At 36.1% G+C, this 18,219-nt stretch overlaps 1 protein-coding gene across 2 annotated transcripts in view; it reads right to left on the bottom strand.

Annotated features, from left to right (window-relative positions):
• Positions 1-3,306: 3,306 nt before the first annotated feature.
• Positions 3,307-18,219, bottom strand: part of PRDM5 (PR/SET domain 5) — a 223,695-nt gene continuing 208,782 nt past the window's right edge. For both annotated transcript variants that reach the window (XM_045998068.1, XM_045998069.1), the window contains 2 exons: positions 16,875-16,979; positions 3,307-7,787 (listed from right to left, as the gene is read on the bottom strand). In XM_045998068.1, coding sequence (XP_045854024.1) covers positions 7,623-7,787; positions 16,875-16,979 — 270 coding nt within the window. In that variant the 3' untranslated portion in view covers positions 3,307-7,622. The remainder of the gene's footprint in view (positions 7,788-16,874; positions 16,980-18,219) is intronic.

Genomic DNA, 18,219 nt, shown 5'->3' with positions numbered 1-18,219 from the left:
ACACAGGCTGTCAGAACTTCCATTCAGGGCCCAGGCACTTTTCTTGATTAGATCTGGTCTATAGTTGTGGTTCTCATCAATTGTTCTCCTCCTTGGTTCTATCCTGAGGGAGGTCTTTCCTTTTCCATAGGAAATGGCCTGTGTTTGAAATTTTTTGAATAACTAAATAGTTTTTCCAGTCTGCTTCCTTCCTATAGAACGTTGGTGTCCAGATGCTTTTTCATTTTGAACTGATTCAGTCCCTTTTAATCCAAGCTGATGCTCTTTGGGTATTCTATGAATCTAACTGAAACTTACTCCATGTCCCCAATGCCACATCAATAATTCTTTTTCAGACATATGTTTCTGTACTTTGCCTGGAATGACAAAGTGCCATGAAACAACACCCTTAACATGCCTAAAAATATTTTTTGTCTTGTTGAACTGGGGCCTACCAGGCACCACCTTCAATCTTTCTGAGTTTGTAATGAAGGCTTTTATAGACAACATTTCTGATTTGATTTTCTCCCTAAGGCTGTTTCTTACTTTGAGAATCTGTTGGCTAAAGAAGAAGGCCCTGGCTGGAGAGATTAGAAATGTAAAACCTTTCTATTTTCCTCAACCCAGCAAGGCTTCAATAGATATTGCTTCTCAGTCTTGTTTGCCAACTTAAGTTTCTTAATTCATCTCTTTTCATATCTTACCACACACAAAGAAGTCAACTGCAGTTTCATCATCCTGTTGGAAATCTCCTCAAGCTAGATCCACAAGTTCATTAGGTACAAATTTCTAACTTCCATTTTACTACAGGGATAGTCATGAATTGTTTTATGATTGAAAAAAAAAAAAAAAACAGATCACTATTTTTCAAAGTTCCAAGAGCAGTTTCTCCAACATTTTTTCAGCACCCATTAAAATTTGTCTGCCATTCCTCCAGTTTCTGCCAGCAGCTTGTCACTTTTTCCAGCCTATATATCCACTGCCTAGTCTCAAAGCCTATGTCATGTATTATAGGTTTTTCTTAAAGTAAAAACTCTCTTCGTGCTAATAAATACTAATTTCTGAATGTGTTATCTGTTACAACCCACCTTAAAACTTAATAATTTCAAACAATAATTATCTCTCACGATTCAGTAGGTTGTGTGAGAGGTTCTTCTACTAGTCTTGCCTACGCTTCCTCTTGTGATTGTGTTCAACTATGTTGACTAAGAGCTGGCTTGGATAGAATGGCTAGGTCTCACTCTTCATGTGTTCTCTCACCTTAAAGATGCTGACCTGCCTTTCTTTACATGATAGAGGTTGACAACATTCCCAAGTGAGACATAGCTTTTTGATTATGTTTGTATATGTCCCATTAACCAAAGTATGTGATAGGCCAAGCAAGGGCTGACTCAATGTCGGAAGAGACTTCATAATGCAGAATACATTTTCTGATTTATTTCTTAAAGCAAAGCCAACAAGCAGATCCTATTAAATCCATTTCACTGTTAAGAAAATTAACATATATCAAATTCAGACTCAGATTTGGTGTTGTGTAAGTGTGATGTGATTGATCTCCATTAAGAGAAGACAGAAAAAGAAGTCAGGAGATGGGGGTTTAATCTCAATGCTGTATAACATATATGCTTTAGGAAAGACATCTGAATCCTATATTGTAATACTCTTACCTGAAATTTTAACTCCAATATATCCAGTTTTAGAAGAGCGTTATACTCTTGTCCATAGGACATGCACTTCAAATTTCTCTTTTAATCCCCATGACTTTGTGCCACCCTCTCTCTCAGGATCTCTAGTAGGCCATAGCTCCATCCCCTTTATTGAATCAGCATGATTAGGGGTATGAAATAGTTTTTATCAGTATAAAGCCAATTGGCTCAACTCACAAATAAGTTTAATAATATCCTAATCAACTAAATTTGTCTGCCCCAATTTCATACCGTATAGTCCGAGCAGAAAGGATACAACTTAATATCCTTGTGACTGTGTTCAACTATGTTGACTAAGAGCTATCATATCATATTTTGAGTCCGGGAACAATACCAACTTGTCACTCTCAAAGCCCCGCTGAAGGTGAAACTGGAGAGTACACTAAAGTTATGCAGAGCTGAACAGCGCAAGAGATGAATTCCATGTGAAAAGAGCAGGAAGGGCTGAAGGGTGCACTGAGCTTGTTGTACTTGACACTGCTCTATTTTAGTTCTAGTCCTGGAGAATGCCATGTGCTCTATCTGCCAGGCGGAAGATGAGCTGCAAATGGTTAGTTCTTTCACTAAGTGATAAAACTCATTAGCAAAAATGTGAGGTCAGGAGAGGCTTTCTTAGATTTCAATAATAAAACTAGACTTAAGGCTGTCGAAAGTTGTGACTGGTTAATTTCCACAACATTTAACTTTTTGGAAATCTTTTTTACTATATGAAGCATTCCACAGAAGACTCACCAGTCTGCCAATTTAAATACGAATTTTAGAATCAATTAAATGTGGTATCTCCCCATCTCCACACTTTTATATTCCTGCTTAGCATAGGAACTACATATTTTGCTTTGATTTCATAGAAGTTAATTTCAGGCCCTCTTTTCATCAAAGGCAATTTCAGCTTTTCAGATGCTTGCTAATATTTACTTTACAAAGTAAAAAAAAAAAAATATATATATATATAGAGAGAGAGAGAGAGAGAGAAACTTGGAAGCCAATGCACTTCCCTTTCTTTATGGGTTGCTTTATCAAAATATTAAAGAATGAACAGAGAATACATTGTTTCAACAACTGAAACCCAATAAGGGTGGAGTATTTGTCAGACTTCAGCAGTTATACCTGCATCCAAACTATCAAAGCCCCTGGAATATCTTTTAAGGAATCTCTTTTGCTTTAAGCTGTGCATCAGTAGCTACCTTCGGTCAGTGAGAACCACACAAAGGAGGGTCTAGGATTATGTCTACAATGTCAGGCTTCTATCAGAGTTACACGTTGGTGATGATGAATTTCATATGTTGGGCATCCGAATGGAGGCTACATGAGACTGTGGGAAAGGTAGGGGAAATTCATCATCACACAGCATTGTCATACAGGAGAAAAATGTGAAATCTTAGCATAGGTTGTTTATTAGAAACACACCCACAATTTACATATACACACAGAACAGTTTTCAGTAGAAGAAATGGGGGGAAAAGGTATACCAGTCAAACATTATGCAAAAGATGTCAGACAAAATTAACTTTAAAGAAAAGAGCATTACTTGATATTCTCCAAGAAGACAAAATTTAAAAATGAAGTAATGTAATGTTTCAAGTGTCTCCTGTGAGCTGGGATTCTTTTCATTTTTATACTATTTTGTAAAGGCAAATGGATTTTTGCGTGTGTGTACTTTCTAAGTAGAATAAATTCCTAGTAGGTTTATAGCGCTTCTTGTCAGAAACAGTGATATTTCATATAAGCTCCTTTATTTTAATTTAGATAATCAAGTTTCAGTGGTCCCACATCCTTCTCCATTTTCAGCATATAAATTATCAACATTACTCAAAATCTCAGTTTCCCTCTGTTATGTAATATGCCAAGGTGGCACGGGCCCAAGGAATAAAATCTTACTCTAATTGCCTACATGTTTACAGGATTAGTCAGTTAAATACACCATCCAATATTTAGGGATACTGTTTTATAACAAATATAAACATTTATTTTACAGTATTGTGTTAAGCATTTTTTTGAAGAAAGAAAATAAACTTGGACATTGGATCAGCAACACCATTAAGTATAAGATAGCTAGCTGTTGCACTCTGTGCTATTTCATGAGCCTAGGAATTTAGAATATTCTGACATGGCCCAAGCTGAGGGTTCCAGAGTTAGTTTTCTATTTTGTCATACAACAAATTAACAACCTGGGGTAATAACACAGTTTTGAGCCCAAGGTAGTCAAAGCTGTGAGAGTCCGCTCCAAAGAACTACTGCCTTCACTGACTCTGAGAAATCAAATTTAAATGAATGCATCGTCTCCAAACCCACTCCTTGGAGACCTGGGTGATAAGAAGGATGAGATGATGATGATGATTTTTTGTATCAGGGAAGACTCACAAGACTGGGGCAACACCAAGAGAATGAAACACCACTTTTAAAAAAAGGAATACCTAGAACATTAGCTATAACTTTTATCACCCTTACATTATACTTGTGAACTTCAGGATATGTTTGCTCAGAGACGGTTCTGTGAATCAAGTTTCCCAAGTTTCCTTTGTTTTTAGTGATGCTCCTTTTCACCTGCTGTTTATGTATACCAACAATGAGATGAGATTTAAGGAAGTCATTTTTTCTTATTGCCCTGAGACCAACTCGGTGTAAATTTAGAGATATTTTCTAGATTTAGAAATGGTTAGAAGTAAACTATAAAGGCATGAGGCCTGGGAGTAAGAGCAATTATATTTCCTTCTTTCATTAAAAACAAATCTAAAATATTCATTTTTATTTTACTATAGAACTGTGCTAGTTAGTTTTATAGTAAAATACAATGCTAATACCAACTGTGGTAGTGATTTATACAGATTTATTATAGATTTATAGAAAAATAAAAATGCTATTGAAGTTCTGCTATATTTACAATGCTACATTTATATACATGCACATATACCTCAATATTAATGATAAAATCTTATAGTTTTAAAGAGGCACATTTCCTCCCACCCGCCCATCTCTGTATACTCACAACCATAAGGTAAGTTTTCATAAGCAATGTTTAGATTTGTGAAGGAAAAAGTGAATACTTCCAATACCTAACCTCTTTCCTTTCTTCCTTCCCAGCTTTGGGAGACACAAAAGCACACAGAATTTTATGCACAAATTAAGGTTTATAAGACCTGTGATCTATTTTCACATACACCCATTGAATTGTCTGCAATAGGTCAGAAGAATTAGAGCAAAGTAATGTACTTGCATTGTAAAGCACTGAATAGAAGTGATCCTCTGCAGATGCACATAAACCCATAATATAAGAAACATGTTTCTTAAAAGTAGCATTTTAACTATCCTGTATAACCCTAAGAATGAATCACCAATGAATACTTTTATGGTGCAACTGTTGATCATAATTAATCAATAAAGTTTCCCACCTAGCCAAAAAAAAAAACAAAAACAAAAAACAAGATGGAAAATAATATAAGCTAGTGATTGTGAAACAAGAAGGAATTCAAGATATGTAAATATCTTGAATGTTAATACCCAAAGGGAATGATTATAAGAGGATATCTGAACCTACCCATATTATTGAATACCTCTTAAAATCATGTAGCCCTGACTTCATGGGTACCTGAGACTTTGGCCTGCTCCCAAGAAAGTACTTGAGCAATAGTCTTTTATAGCAGAAAAGCAAAGAAAGACACTTCCAAGTGGGTATCTGTACTCCAATTTGCCAATAGGACTTCTCCTCTGTGACTATTTGTATTCTTAATTCTCAATCAAGCCTAAAAAAAAAAAAATCAATTCTCATCTTTTTGACATTGCTGAGTGATTTAAAAGTTGCAGGATGTGAATACTAATATATCTGAAATGCTTATAAATAATCATCTTTTGGATAAAGGTAACAGCACACAGCCTTCTAAGGACTTGTTTTGGTTTCAGGGCTTTGAAAAGAAAAGACTCTGGACCAGTAGGTCTTTCCACACCATTTTCTCAAGTTTACCTGACTATGAACCTTAGTCTGATAAGGCCCAGTACCTCTTCCTCATCAGTTTTATTCGGCAACATGGTGACAACATGGTTTCAAGGATAATTTCCAATTACACCAGATCTGTCAATTTTGAGTCATTGAGACTATACAAAATTGGATTTGGCTTCTTTTCAAGTTTCACATTCATCACATAATTGGGATATGAAGCTTCCCATACAGAGGAGGTAGCATCCAAAGGAAGGAATGTGCTTAAATAATACACACTACCCAATTTTACAGCTGTCCTTTTATATTCAAATGATATTAAGCACACTGTCATGTTAAAGCGAAAACATTTTAGATATAAAAATATACTGTTGAAACAAATGACATAGTGAGAAACAAGACCAAAATCTATTTTTATAAAATATAGTCTATAATTTCAGATAAAAAATGCTACATACCATACTTAGATATCTTCTAAATTATAATCTGAGACTTATATTTTTTAAAAGTTTTCTCCAGTGAATTTCAAATTTAGTATTTTTAGAGTTTAAATCTCTATACTGAATCTTTACACTTTTCTTTAAAACTGGAATTGAGCAAAAATAAAATTCTAAAACAAGATTCCTGACTTCAAAGAAATGTGTCTTCAGATAATGTTTCTCCTTAAAACATTAGAACCAATTCCCTTAAAACTATACTTCCTCTTTTTGACTGAGCATTAAGTAGAAAAATTCATGATTTGGACTTCATTTTTATTTTCTTCTGGTTTTTGTATCCCTTCATGCTATTTTGACATCACTATTACATTTTATCAAACCTTCTCTCAAAACAAGTTGCTCATTGTAGGTTGCTCTCAAATATGTTATTGAAATATAACCTAAAGGAAGAGATTAAGATTCTTGCTTCAATTTCCCTTATGCACCAGTGATAATTTCAACCATAAGTTGCCAGATTTATATTTTTTATTCTGGATTCCTAATTATATAGGACAATTGAGGGTAATTCAAGAGTGTTTCAGAATCACATACTGCCAAGATTCTGGAAAATGTCTTTTGCAAAACAGAATGTTAATGCTCTGGGGACTCTATTATATCTGTACCAACATGTTCTGAATGAGAAGGTAAAGGGCTAGGTTCATCATAACTAATACTGTAATGCCACTATGTGCTGACACTTTGTCAGTCAACAAATACTGAGAACTTATTTTGTTTCAATTTTTAGTTACATAGATTTGTATATTTTTAAGTTCCTAAAGATAACTGGTATAAACTCAGGAGGATCAGTCTGATATATATTTAAGTGTATGGTCTTGTATAGATCTTATGAAAGTACTGCAGACCATGAATGTCTGTATCTAAATGATTAGAGGAAATAATGTTAGAATTGTCTAAAATGAAAATAATTCAATAGATGCTTTAGTTCTTAAATATCTCTTTATTTTAAACTGAACTATTATAGGGAGCTATAAATAAGATCAACTTTTGGTCTGTTTCACAAAATAGCAAGTTTTATCCTGTTATCATGCTTGATGCTTTAAAAACTCTTGACCTTATCCTCATCTGCAATGAAATATTTTGGCATATTAATTTCTTTCTGGCTAAATCAGTAGTAGCCAGTTGTAATAACCAGCACGTGCACACACAAAGATGACAATAAAATAAAAAGGCCCAATAAAGAGTGTGTTAATAAAGTTCATTACAGAGAGGTGGCCCAGAAGGAAAGCCATGACTCCCTTTTCCATTTTATAAAATAGAGCACAAGTAGTATTTTGCAAGGCTACAAATTTGTACCATTTTTTGGTAGAAGTAGGATATTCGTTCGTTCTTTCTTTCTTTCCCTTTTCTTTCTTTTTTTCATAAGCATCTACAAACTCTAAAGGTAGGCAAATAAGAACTATGAGACCAGTGAATTACTTTAAGCTACTTCTGCTATGCTAATCAGGTGAGAGAAATCTGGGTTTCATATTAGGAGCCCTTCTAAATGGTTTAATTCCTTTACAGCTACCATTAGCTGTCAGCTTCACCGTGGATATTGTCCATGTGCACTTTGAGGTAGTCATTCCTTGTAAACTTCTTATGGCAAAACTGGCATTCTGCCAGTGGACGATTGGGATTGTGAGTCATCTTGTGTCGGATCAGCATTTTCTTTAGGCTAAAAGCCAAGTCACAAACCTAGAAAAGACCCAAAGATTCCAATCACATTATGCTGAAAAACCTGAAGATATGCCAATTTATCATTTATACAATATACATTATGCATCGTCCTATTATCAAGTATGTACTGACGGGCACAAAAACAAAAATTGCTTGAAATAAATGGAATTTAACATCCCAACTAAAGGGTAAAGAAAATTAATTATAGTTCCCAAAAGCTGTTTTCATTTAATGTGTGTGTCCTTTATACCCTAGCCACCTTCCCTCCCCCTCTGCTACTGTATTTAAACATGTCTAGAAATACAACTCCTTAGGAACAATGTTTTTCTTCCCATGATGGAGTGTACTGACAATTTTATAGTGAACCTGTTACACAAAAAGCCTAATGGCCCAGAGGGCATCGCTCCGTATGACATAAATAGCACAAGACATGCCTTACCAGTGATCCCTTCGATTTAGTCCCATTTATGAAATAAAAGGTTAACATTGCTTTAAGCACCCTAAGTGGAGGTTTTTTACCCAAAACTCTAATTCTTGATTTCTTATTATATACACTCATTTAACTAAGTCATCTAACACGTTTACTTCATATAAGCTCTGCCACATTGCCACCTGGCCCAACAGACATTAACATTCCAATAAAATATTAAATTACCACTGAAGATGTAAGGTCTTCCTGCGTCAGTACTTTCCTACTTCTCCTGAGGTAGCTTCCTCTTACTGATTCCTCAGGGAAGCCTATACGATCTGTCTGCCAGAGTCCTCTGTTAATGGCTTTCATAGTAGTTTTTACTTTTCCCTTTTAACACTTACCCTGAATGTAATTACTTATTAGGTGATTTTTTTTTTTTTTTTTTTTAAATCGCCTCCTTACTGGTCTAAGAAACAGTAGGGTCAGAGTAGTCATTCCATAAATATTTGTTGACTTAAAGAAAGAAAGGTAGACAAGATATTAGAAGATAGGTAAAAGTCTTATGAGCAATGTAAGTACATCAAAGGCTGTGAAATAATTCCAGAGATCGAAGAAGGTAAGTATAGAAATTATTTTCAAGTAAAAGAAACTCCAAGTTTTTAAACGGCCTTACAAGTATAATCAAAATTTGTTATCATAAATAACATAGAATTATAATGTATCCCCAATTTTCTATTTCCCAGGTTCCTTCTCTAAGCCCCATGTAATGAACAATTAATGAACAATAGATACCAAATTCTTCACTGGCTTCCCACTGAAAGTAGATTCAAAATAAATTCCTTACCATGGTGAAAAGGCACATCAATTTGCTCTCCAACTTCACTTGCATCCCTTCCTTCTCACGATGCTCCAGCTCCACATGCCTTCTTACCTAATACTCAGACTCAGTTCCTTCCTACAGGTCATGATTTATACTCTTCCCTGAGCCTGGAATGTTATCTTCCTTGTGGCTGACTCCTTCTCATCTTTTAGGTTACTTAGAGTTACTTTCTCAGAGAATTCTTAAGTATTCTTTTATGCCTCACCCTTCTCCTTTTTAAAATTGTTCTCAGTCTTCGTCACAGAATGCAATTAGGTATTTATTCAGGTTTATTTGTTCAATGTCTATACCCCACAGGAATGTGAGTTCTGTGAGCAGAGGGGACATAGTGTCTAGTTCACTGTCTCAATTCAATGTTTGGCACAGGGACTAGGTTGAAGGCCTAACATCAGCTTTCATTATGTGCCAGGAACTACTCTTTGCAATTTATAAACGCTAACTTGTGATATCCTCACCTCACCCTTTTAGGCAGATATTAGTACTATGAACCTCATTTTACAGGAGGAAACTGACAGAGTCACTTCAGTGTCTCAAGCTGGTTACCCAAGGTCACAGAACTAGGAAGTGGTTTCCAGGATTTAAACCCACGCAGTCTGGTTTCAGAGTTTTTACAACCCCAAGGACAGACCATTATTAAAGGCTCGAACTTTAGACAAAGATTTGTGAGCTGACTGTACTTTTTCCATTTGCCTGGCTGACACCATTTTTAAGAAATAAAAACCTCTTTGAAAAAATAAAGGAGGTTCTCAGTTCAGCCCACCAGTGTATTGTGAGGAATATAAGTCAAGTTCACTTACATGGTCACCATGGGAAAATTACAGCAGCAGCAAGCTGAAGAAATGGAAAGGAAGTTGAGCAAGATCCTGAAGTCATTGATAACGGCTCTGAATTAAGGAATCCTACAAGCTCCACATAGGAGCTGTGATAACAACCCAATGGATTTTTGAATGAGGGCCAGGTAGAGGATTAAGTGTCAGCAGAGAGTAGCTGATGTCACAGTTGTGAAAGTGACTACCTACACATTAAAAGCTATGTTTTCATGAACTTGAATGTAGTCATTAAGAGACTTCAAACTGATGTTCTGTATAAATCAAATGCAAGGACATTCATGGTCATTTTAAAATAATGGGAAAGCATGAAAGAATTCAAATAGTGCAACAGGGATCCTTCCTTTTATTTCCACTTTAAGTATTTAGCCAACCCATCTACCTACTCCAAATTAGTATTAATTCACCTGCCAAAGAATAGGAAAATATTTATTCTTTCTCTAGGCTGGCAATAAACTGATTTTGTTTTAAAATGAAGTGAAACAACACATTTATCAAAGTACCTTGAGAGATTATATTAGAATGCTATACAAACATCCTCAGTTAACATTTATCAATAACATACAACGTGCCTTGCCACTTCAGTTAGAAACAGAATGACAACGGGTACTCTGTCCTGCCCTGTGGAATCCATAGTCTTAAAGAGAAATATCTTTTGATGCCATGAACATACTGCTAGGAGAAGGAACAGAGGAGAGGACAATCAAGTCTTCCTGGATGTATGGATATTGTCGTGTTGTAAGGTGGGGAATGATATCCCAGGGAGAAGGAAGAGAACAGGCAAAGGTACAGGGGTGTAAGAAGCAAGGCCTAGGTGGGAAGGTGAAAACATTTCACTAAGGATGAAGAAATAGATTATTGGAGCAACAAACTGACATAAATAAGTAAGAGAAAAAACCTGAAAAAGAAGTTAGAGTTGAAGGCTGGAGCCAAACTCTGGAGATCCTGGTAATCATAATAAGTAAGACACTGGAAAGATCATCTCCAAGTTGTGGGGATTCATTAAAGGATTCTGAATAGAGACTAAAATGAAAATATCATTTAGTCACCAAGCTCAGAGTATGACACCGAAGTTTGCTCGGCCAGTACTAGGATTCTACTTTAAGCCAGAAATTACCTGGATATGAACTAAGATAGCGCTTACTGTTACATTGATTCATGCTTTTAAAAATAGTCACTAAATGTTTCTTTATATACCAGGCAATGTTCTAGGCCTGGGGACACAACAATGAACAAGAAAGAAAAAAGCTCTTTTGTCAAGGAACTTATATAATAGATGATAAATAATTAAACCAACAATTACGTAATATTTCATGTACATGTAAGTGTCATGAAGGCGAAGAAGAATATGGTGTGAGGGTTAAGAAAGTAATGGAAATAAGGAAGAGAAGAATTTTAACAAAGAACTGAAATAAGTACAGGAGAAGGTTATAAAGATACCCAAGAAGGGTATCCCAGTCCAGGGAAGGAGTCAGAAAGAAAGAAAGAAAGGGGCCCTACTCATTGAAATATACTTAGTGTGTCTGAAAAATGGCAAGGAAGTCATGTGGCCGGAGTGAGGTGGATGGTGGTGGTGAAGTCAGAGAGGTAGGGGCAGAAGGGTGGGCGTGCAGATCTGTAGGGACTTTCAGACTGTGGTAGAACTTTGGTTTTCACTCTAAATGGGAAGAACAGTTTGAGCAAAGGAATGAAATATAATACATATGCAATGTATATCTAAAATATATAAAATCTGAATCAGGTTCTAGAAAGATTACTCTGTGTCACAAGCTTAGGACAGACTGGGAGGAGCAAAGATCTAAGACAGATATATTAAGGAACAACTGCATTACTGTAGGAGACTATGATGTAGCTGGGGAGATGTGAAAAGTGTTCAGATTCTCAACTTATTTTAAATTTTAAATTTTAAATCAGATTTGCTAGTGGGTTGGAGGTAAGAGGTGAGAAAAAGAGGAGTGAAAGTGGCAATGAAAACTTAAAGAAGATAATAAGTTTGAGAAATATATAGAAGGAAAGACTGTCAGGAGTTACCGGGACTGAATGGGAGAGCTAGTTGGGTTTGGGCCCTAGAATCCTGACTTGGCCAGTTATAAGTGGTAGGGAAGAGGTAAGTCACTCAACTTCAGTGAGCCTCAATTGCTTCGCAGAGGTGGAAATAATACCTGGGTACTTCTGGGGTACAGGGCAGATCAGTAAGAATATATATAAACTGAATCACTGTGTCTGCCTCACAATAGAAGCTCAACTAGATGATGCTACTGGTCACGGCTTAGGGAAATAATGTCTGGCACAAGGCTCAGAGCTTTGTTTGGGAGATGGTGAGGACCTCAGAAGATGTACAGGTAAAGAGAACATGCTGCGTGACTGAGAAGGCTGGGGAGATACTGATTTCAGTCTGGAATATAAGAGAGGTGTTTTCCAAGCAGCTTCAAAGTATCTGCCTAGAGTTCAGAAGAGAAACCCAGGCAGGAGAAAGAGAGATTTGGAAGTCCTCACCATAGGGATAGTAGCAAAGATACTAGAAGCTCAATACCTGTGGCACACTGGGGTTGCTGCACGGCATGGAATGACTGCGTCTAAGGGGCTAGTGTTGATGAGTGAAGTGGCATTTGAGCAATATTATAAAGAACTGAGGTCAACATATATCAGTTTTTTCTTTACAGTTTTGCTCAAATGCCACTCAAATGTCATACGTGTGTGTGTTTTTTGTGTGTGTTTGTAAATGCCAGTCAGGAGGTGTGAACAAGAAATAAAGAAGACTTTCCAGGAGGAGGCAGTGGTGCATGATACCACATGGGACAAGGGACAGAGATGCAGAACAGCGCCACTGCTTCAGGAGACTCAGAGTTCATACAAATAAAATGCAGACTACTGACAGATAAGAGATTATTAAAATTTTAGTAATAAGAATTGACAAAAACCAGAATAACTCTTCAGTCAAGTAAGAAGGTGGATTTTACCCTAGGGGTTGTGAGACATTGTCACAAAAAAGCACATGATTAGGTTTACTTTGAGACAATCACACTGGGACATAAAAAGGATTTTAAGAAAATACTATGAACTGTATGCCAACAAGTTAGATAACTCAGATGAAATGAATAAGTTCCTAGAAGAACACAAATAATCAAAACTGATTCAAGAAACAGAAAAACTCCAGAGACCAGTAAGAAGTAAAGAGATTGTGTAAAAAAACAAACACGCAAACAAACAAGCAAAAAAACAACCAGCCCACCAAACAAGAAAAAAACTTCCCAAAAAAGAAAAGTCTAGAACCAGACAGTTTCACAGATAAATTCCACCAAAAATATCAAGATGGATTAACAATAATCCCCTCAAATTCTCCCAAATAACAAAGAAGAGGGAATACTTCCTAATTTATTCTGTGAGGCCAGCATTATCTTAATACCAAAGCCAGGCAAAAATATTACAAGAAAAGAAAACTATAGGCCAATATCCCTTTTGAATATAGATGCAAAAATCTTCAAACAAACAAAACCCCCCAAAAACAAAAACTCTAACAGGCCAAATTCAAAGTTATGACCAAATAGATTTATCCAGGCCACAACGGTTGATCAACATAAGAAAATCAAACAATGTAATACACTGCATTAACAGAACAAAAGATAAAAAAAATTATCATCTCTGTTGATGAAGGAGAGCCTTTGACAAAATCCAACACCCTGTCTTGATAAAAAAATACTGAAAAGTAGGAAAGAAGGGAGCTTCCTCAACATAGTAAAGGGCATTTATAAAAAATTCACAGCTAACATCACATTGAGTGGTGAAAAACTAGAAACTAATGCAAAAGAATGGACCCCTACTTCACACTACATTCAAAAATTAAACAGATCAAAGACCTAAATGTAAGAGTTAAAACTATCAAACTTAGGGGGCACCTGCGTGGCTCAGTGGGTTAAGCCTCTACCTTCCGCTCAGGTCATGAACTCAGGGTCCTGGATCGAGCTCCTCATCGAGCCCTGCATCGGGTTCTCTGCTCAGCAGGGAGCCTGTTTCCCCTGTCTCTCTGCCTACTTGTGATCTCTCTCTCTCTGTCTCTGTAGCAAATAAATAAAATCTTAAAAAAAAAAAAAAAGTATCAAACTTAGAAAGAAACAGGAGAGTAAAATCTTCATGACCTTGAAATTGACAAGTCTTAGATCTGTCACCAAAAGCATGCTGAGAAAAAGGAAAAAAAAAAATTAGATTTCAACATTGGCAAAAAATTTTTTTAAGTTTTTTTTTTTTTTTAAGTAATCTCTGCATCCAACGTAGGGCTCAAACTTACAACCGCCAGATAAAGAGTTGCGTGCTCTCCCGACTGAGCCAGCCAGGCACCCCCAACATTGAAAAGTTTTGTGTATCAAAGGATATTATTAAAAAAGTGAAAAGATAACTTATGGAATGTAAGAAGATGTACAGTATCTAGAAAATACAAAGAACACTTACACTCAGCAACAAAAAGACAAATAACAAAATTTTAAAATGGGAAGAAGACTTGAACAGATATTTCTCCAGAGAAGATACAAATGCCAACAAACAAGTATATAGAAAGATGCTCAATATTATTAATCCTTTAGGAACTTTAAATCAAAGCCACAATGAGATATCACTTCACATGCCCTAAGGAGACTATAATTTAAAAAAACAGAAAATTACAAGCATTAAAAAGATGTGGAAAAACTGGTATTCTCAGGCATTGCTAATGGGAATGTAAAATGGTGTAGCTACTATGAAAAACAATTCAGAAGTTCCTTGAAAAATTGAACAGAATCACCATTTGACACAGCAATTCTACTCCTAGGTATATGGCCCAGAGGATTTAAAACAGGTACTTAAATACCTGTAGGCTCATGTTCATCTCAGAGCAATTCACAACAGCCAAAAGGGAGAAACAACCTAAATGTGCATCAATTATGAATAAACAAATTGTGGTATATACATACAATGGAATATCATTCAGGGAGTGATGTAGTGATATAAGCTACAATGTAGATAAACCCTGAAAACGTTATGCTAAGTAAAAGAAGTCAGTCACAAAGGTCACACCCTGTTTGATTCATTTACATGAAATATCCATAACAGGTCATCTACTGAAATGAAAGAAGATTGGTATATGTCAGGGTCTGCGGAGAGTAGGGAATACCTCCTTAGTGAGTACGGAATTTTATTTTGGGACACTGATGTCTGGGCATGAGACAGAGGTGATGGAGGCACAACATTGTTAATGTACTCAATGCCAATGAGTTGTTCACTTTAAAATGACTGATTTTATGTTATGTGAGTTTTATCTCAATTTAAAAAAATTATGTTGGCTGGGTGGAGAACACAGGGAGGATGCAGGCTATGCACTGCTAGCGGGACTGGAAACTGAGAGGAAGTAATACAGTTGAGTGTTATTTAGGAAAAAGAAGGACGGGGACTGGGTGAGAAAGGATGACTTCTATCCAAAATGAGTAGGTTAAGAGGGTAAGATTTTGGAACAAAGACAGTCTCTACTGAGCAGGCTGCATTTCAGGGAGGTTCTGGAGGCCCTCAATCTCTATTCAGTGGACCAGTTTGGGCCAAAAATAAGAACCAGAGACTTTTGAAAAAAAGATAGAGATAGATGAGATAGAAGTAAATTAAAAAAATAATGCTTTTAACATTACAGTTGTGGGGTTTTTTTGTTTTTGTTGTTGTTGTTGTTGTTTTTTTAAATAACATCATGGTCCAGTTTACCTTAGGAAGTAGTTGACAAAAATATTGAGCATAAAATCAAAGTTGAGTTGAATGTGATGGTAAGAAGATGTCTGTATACAGTTAATATTTAGATTCTATGCCCCATCAGTTATTTGTGTAGCTGTACAATTAAATAATCTAAACAGGTTTTCCCTATATGAAAATGTTTCCAATAAAAGCACTAATGAATTAAACCAATTGAAATTATGAAGCTGGGGCTGTACCTCTGGTTCAGGATAGAGCTACATGTGTACATTTCTTTCTTTGCAAGTACTTTTTGCCTTAAAGAAGTTCACTGTTCATACAGGTATTTTTATGAGTAGGCCCACCGGGAGTACATTGTTGCCTTAACCTTACCACCAAAGTTTCATGGACAGACAAGGAAAACATCTTGTGTTTGTGAGTTTCCTTTCATGTGGACTGCTTACACTGTACTTTATCCGTTGGGATATGCTAGTGAGACGAAGTCCTCGAGTTTCCCTCCACATTTAAAGAGAATTCTCTACTGTGCAATTTCACACACTACAACTTTAATGGTCCTTCTTCTACTGAGGTACATTAATGCTCTTCTTGCTATTTTCATGTTAGAAATAAGCATCCAAGTGTTTTCCCTAAAGCCTGTGTCAATCTTCTGTCGGCTGTCAATCTTATACAGAATTGTGACGCTGTTTATTGAGAAACCAATTTTCTCTCTTAATTAGTTAATGCTTAGATTCATTAGTAGTTTTCCTTTCATAAATAGTGTAAACAACTGTGTTTATAATTTCATTTCAATTCATATGTCATTAGCAGAAAATCTAAACAATTAGCAATATTATTGAAACAAAGGAGTTTGTTCATGTTTTAGAAATTGATGGTTAGGCTGTAATGAAATAAACAGCCTCTATGACCAGCTGAATCTCTGATTTAAGTATCATGAACCTATCAAAGCTCTGGGTAGACACATGAAAGCTGCCTTTTATCATCACACACTTATATCTTGAAAGAACAACTCAACTGCATTAAAAAAGGATGCAAGCATGCCTTAAAGAAAATCAGAGTTTATCTGCTGCCAGAGTTTATCTGCTGCCAAAATGACTCCATAGTGGTTACATGGATTATGCAATCAAAACATACCAGCAGTACAAGATCTCAACAGAAAGACCAGCCTACAAAACATACACACACACACACTCATACATACACACATCATGTGCAGACACACACACACACACACACACATCTGTTACTGGAGGACACTGGGGAAAGAAAAAAGAAACGAAACTCACGTCACACTGAAAAGGCTTTTCTCCAGTGTGCGTCCTCTTGTGCTCATCCAGGCCTCGCTTCTGGCTGAAGGCTTTGCTGCACTCTGAGCACTTGTATGGCTTCTCCTGCAGTCAATGGAAAGAGATCGCCATGAATCTGAGTGAACTTAGAACCTTCCCTACTAAGGTATGCTGGCAGTGGGGTGGTATTTTATCTAGTTCTGTAGGGTGCCACAGCAAATCCAGAGGTATACCATGAGTTATTTTAAATGCTTGTGAGGAACAGCACTACTCCACCTCTGCTGGACAAACCGAACTACTTGCTCAAGGCAGTTCACAGTTCCAGCAAGAGACTGTAGGACATATCTTTTAATTACATCATGCCTTTACAAGGCTGGGTTCTGAATGATTGACATGATCTAACTACTAAAACAACTGAACTCTTAGGTTTTCTTCTGGTCTTGGTGGGCTGCAAAATTTCACTGAGATACTAAGGGCGTCATGGACCAAGAGAGTTTGTGACCCTTAAACTATATCTATATCTATATCTATATCTATATCTATCTATCTATCTATCTATCTATCTATCTATATATATAGTATTATGCAGCCATCAAAAAATGAAATCTTGCCATTTGCAATGATGCAGATGGAACAAGAGGGTATTATGGTAAGTGAAATCAGTCAATAAGAGAAAAGACAATTATCATTTGATCTCACGGATATCAGGAACTTGAGAAACAATACAGAGGATCATAGGGGAAGGGAGGGAAAAATGAAACAAGACAAAACCAGAGAGGGAGACAAACCATAAAAGACTGTTAATCTCAGGACTCCCCTATATTTTCTTACATGTTTTAGACTGATGATTCCCCCCCACCCCGTATTATCACAGAAGTTATGAGCACTATTTCTCTTAGAGGTTATCCTTAACAATTCTACCATATACATTTAACACAATTGAAATTTATACTACTGAATAACAAGTCCTGAAGAACGCTCCTGTCTTACAAATTACGTGTAGCAGTATTTTATTTGTGTCTTGATTTTTAATCCCGATATGGAATCATTATTACTTTACATACCAATGTGGTTTAGTTTTATTCATGCTTAACAATTTCTTCACTTCTCATCCGTTCTTATCTGACTTTGAGAGGATCTGATAATGGTAAATTCTGTTTTTACTGGATTGAAAATGACTTTATTTCTCATTTGTTATTAAATGAAAGTCTAGAAATCCAATTAGATGTATACCAGACTCTATTTTTCATGTCTCTTAACCATTTCCATCTCTTTGTATTGTGCCACATGTAATTTCCTTAGATTTAGTTGATCAATTATCTTCAGGTATGAATAACTTGTTAAT

The sequence above is a fragment of the Meles meles genome, chromosome 2 (assembly GCF_922984935.1).
Source record: "Meles meles chromosome 2, mMelMel3.1 paternal haplotype, whole genome shotgun sequence".
In the NCBI taxonomy this organism is placed as follows: domain Eukaryota; kingdom Metazoa; phylum Chordata; class Mammalia; order Carnivora; family Mustelidae; genus Meles; species Meles meles.
Note: the sequence above shows the minus strand (reverse complement) of the source record. Positions and strands in the feature narration are given on the sequence as shown.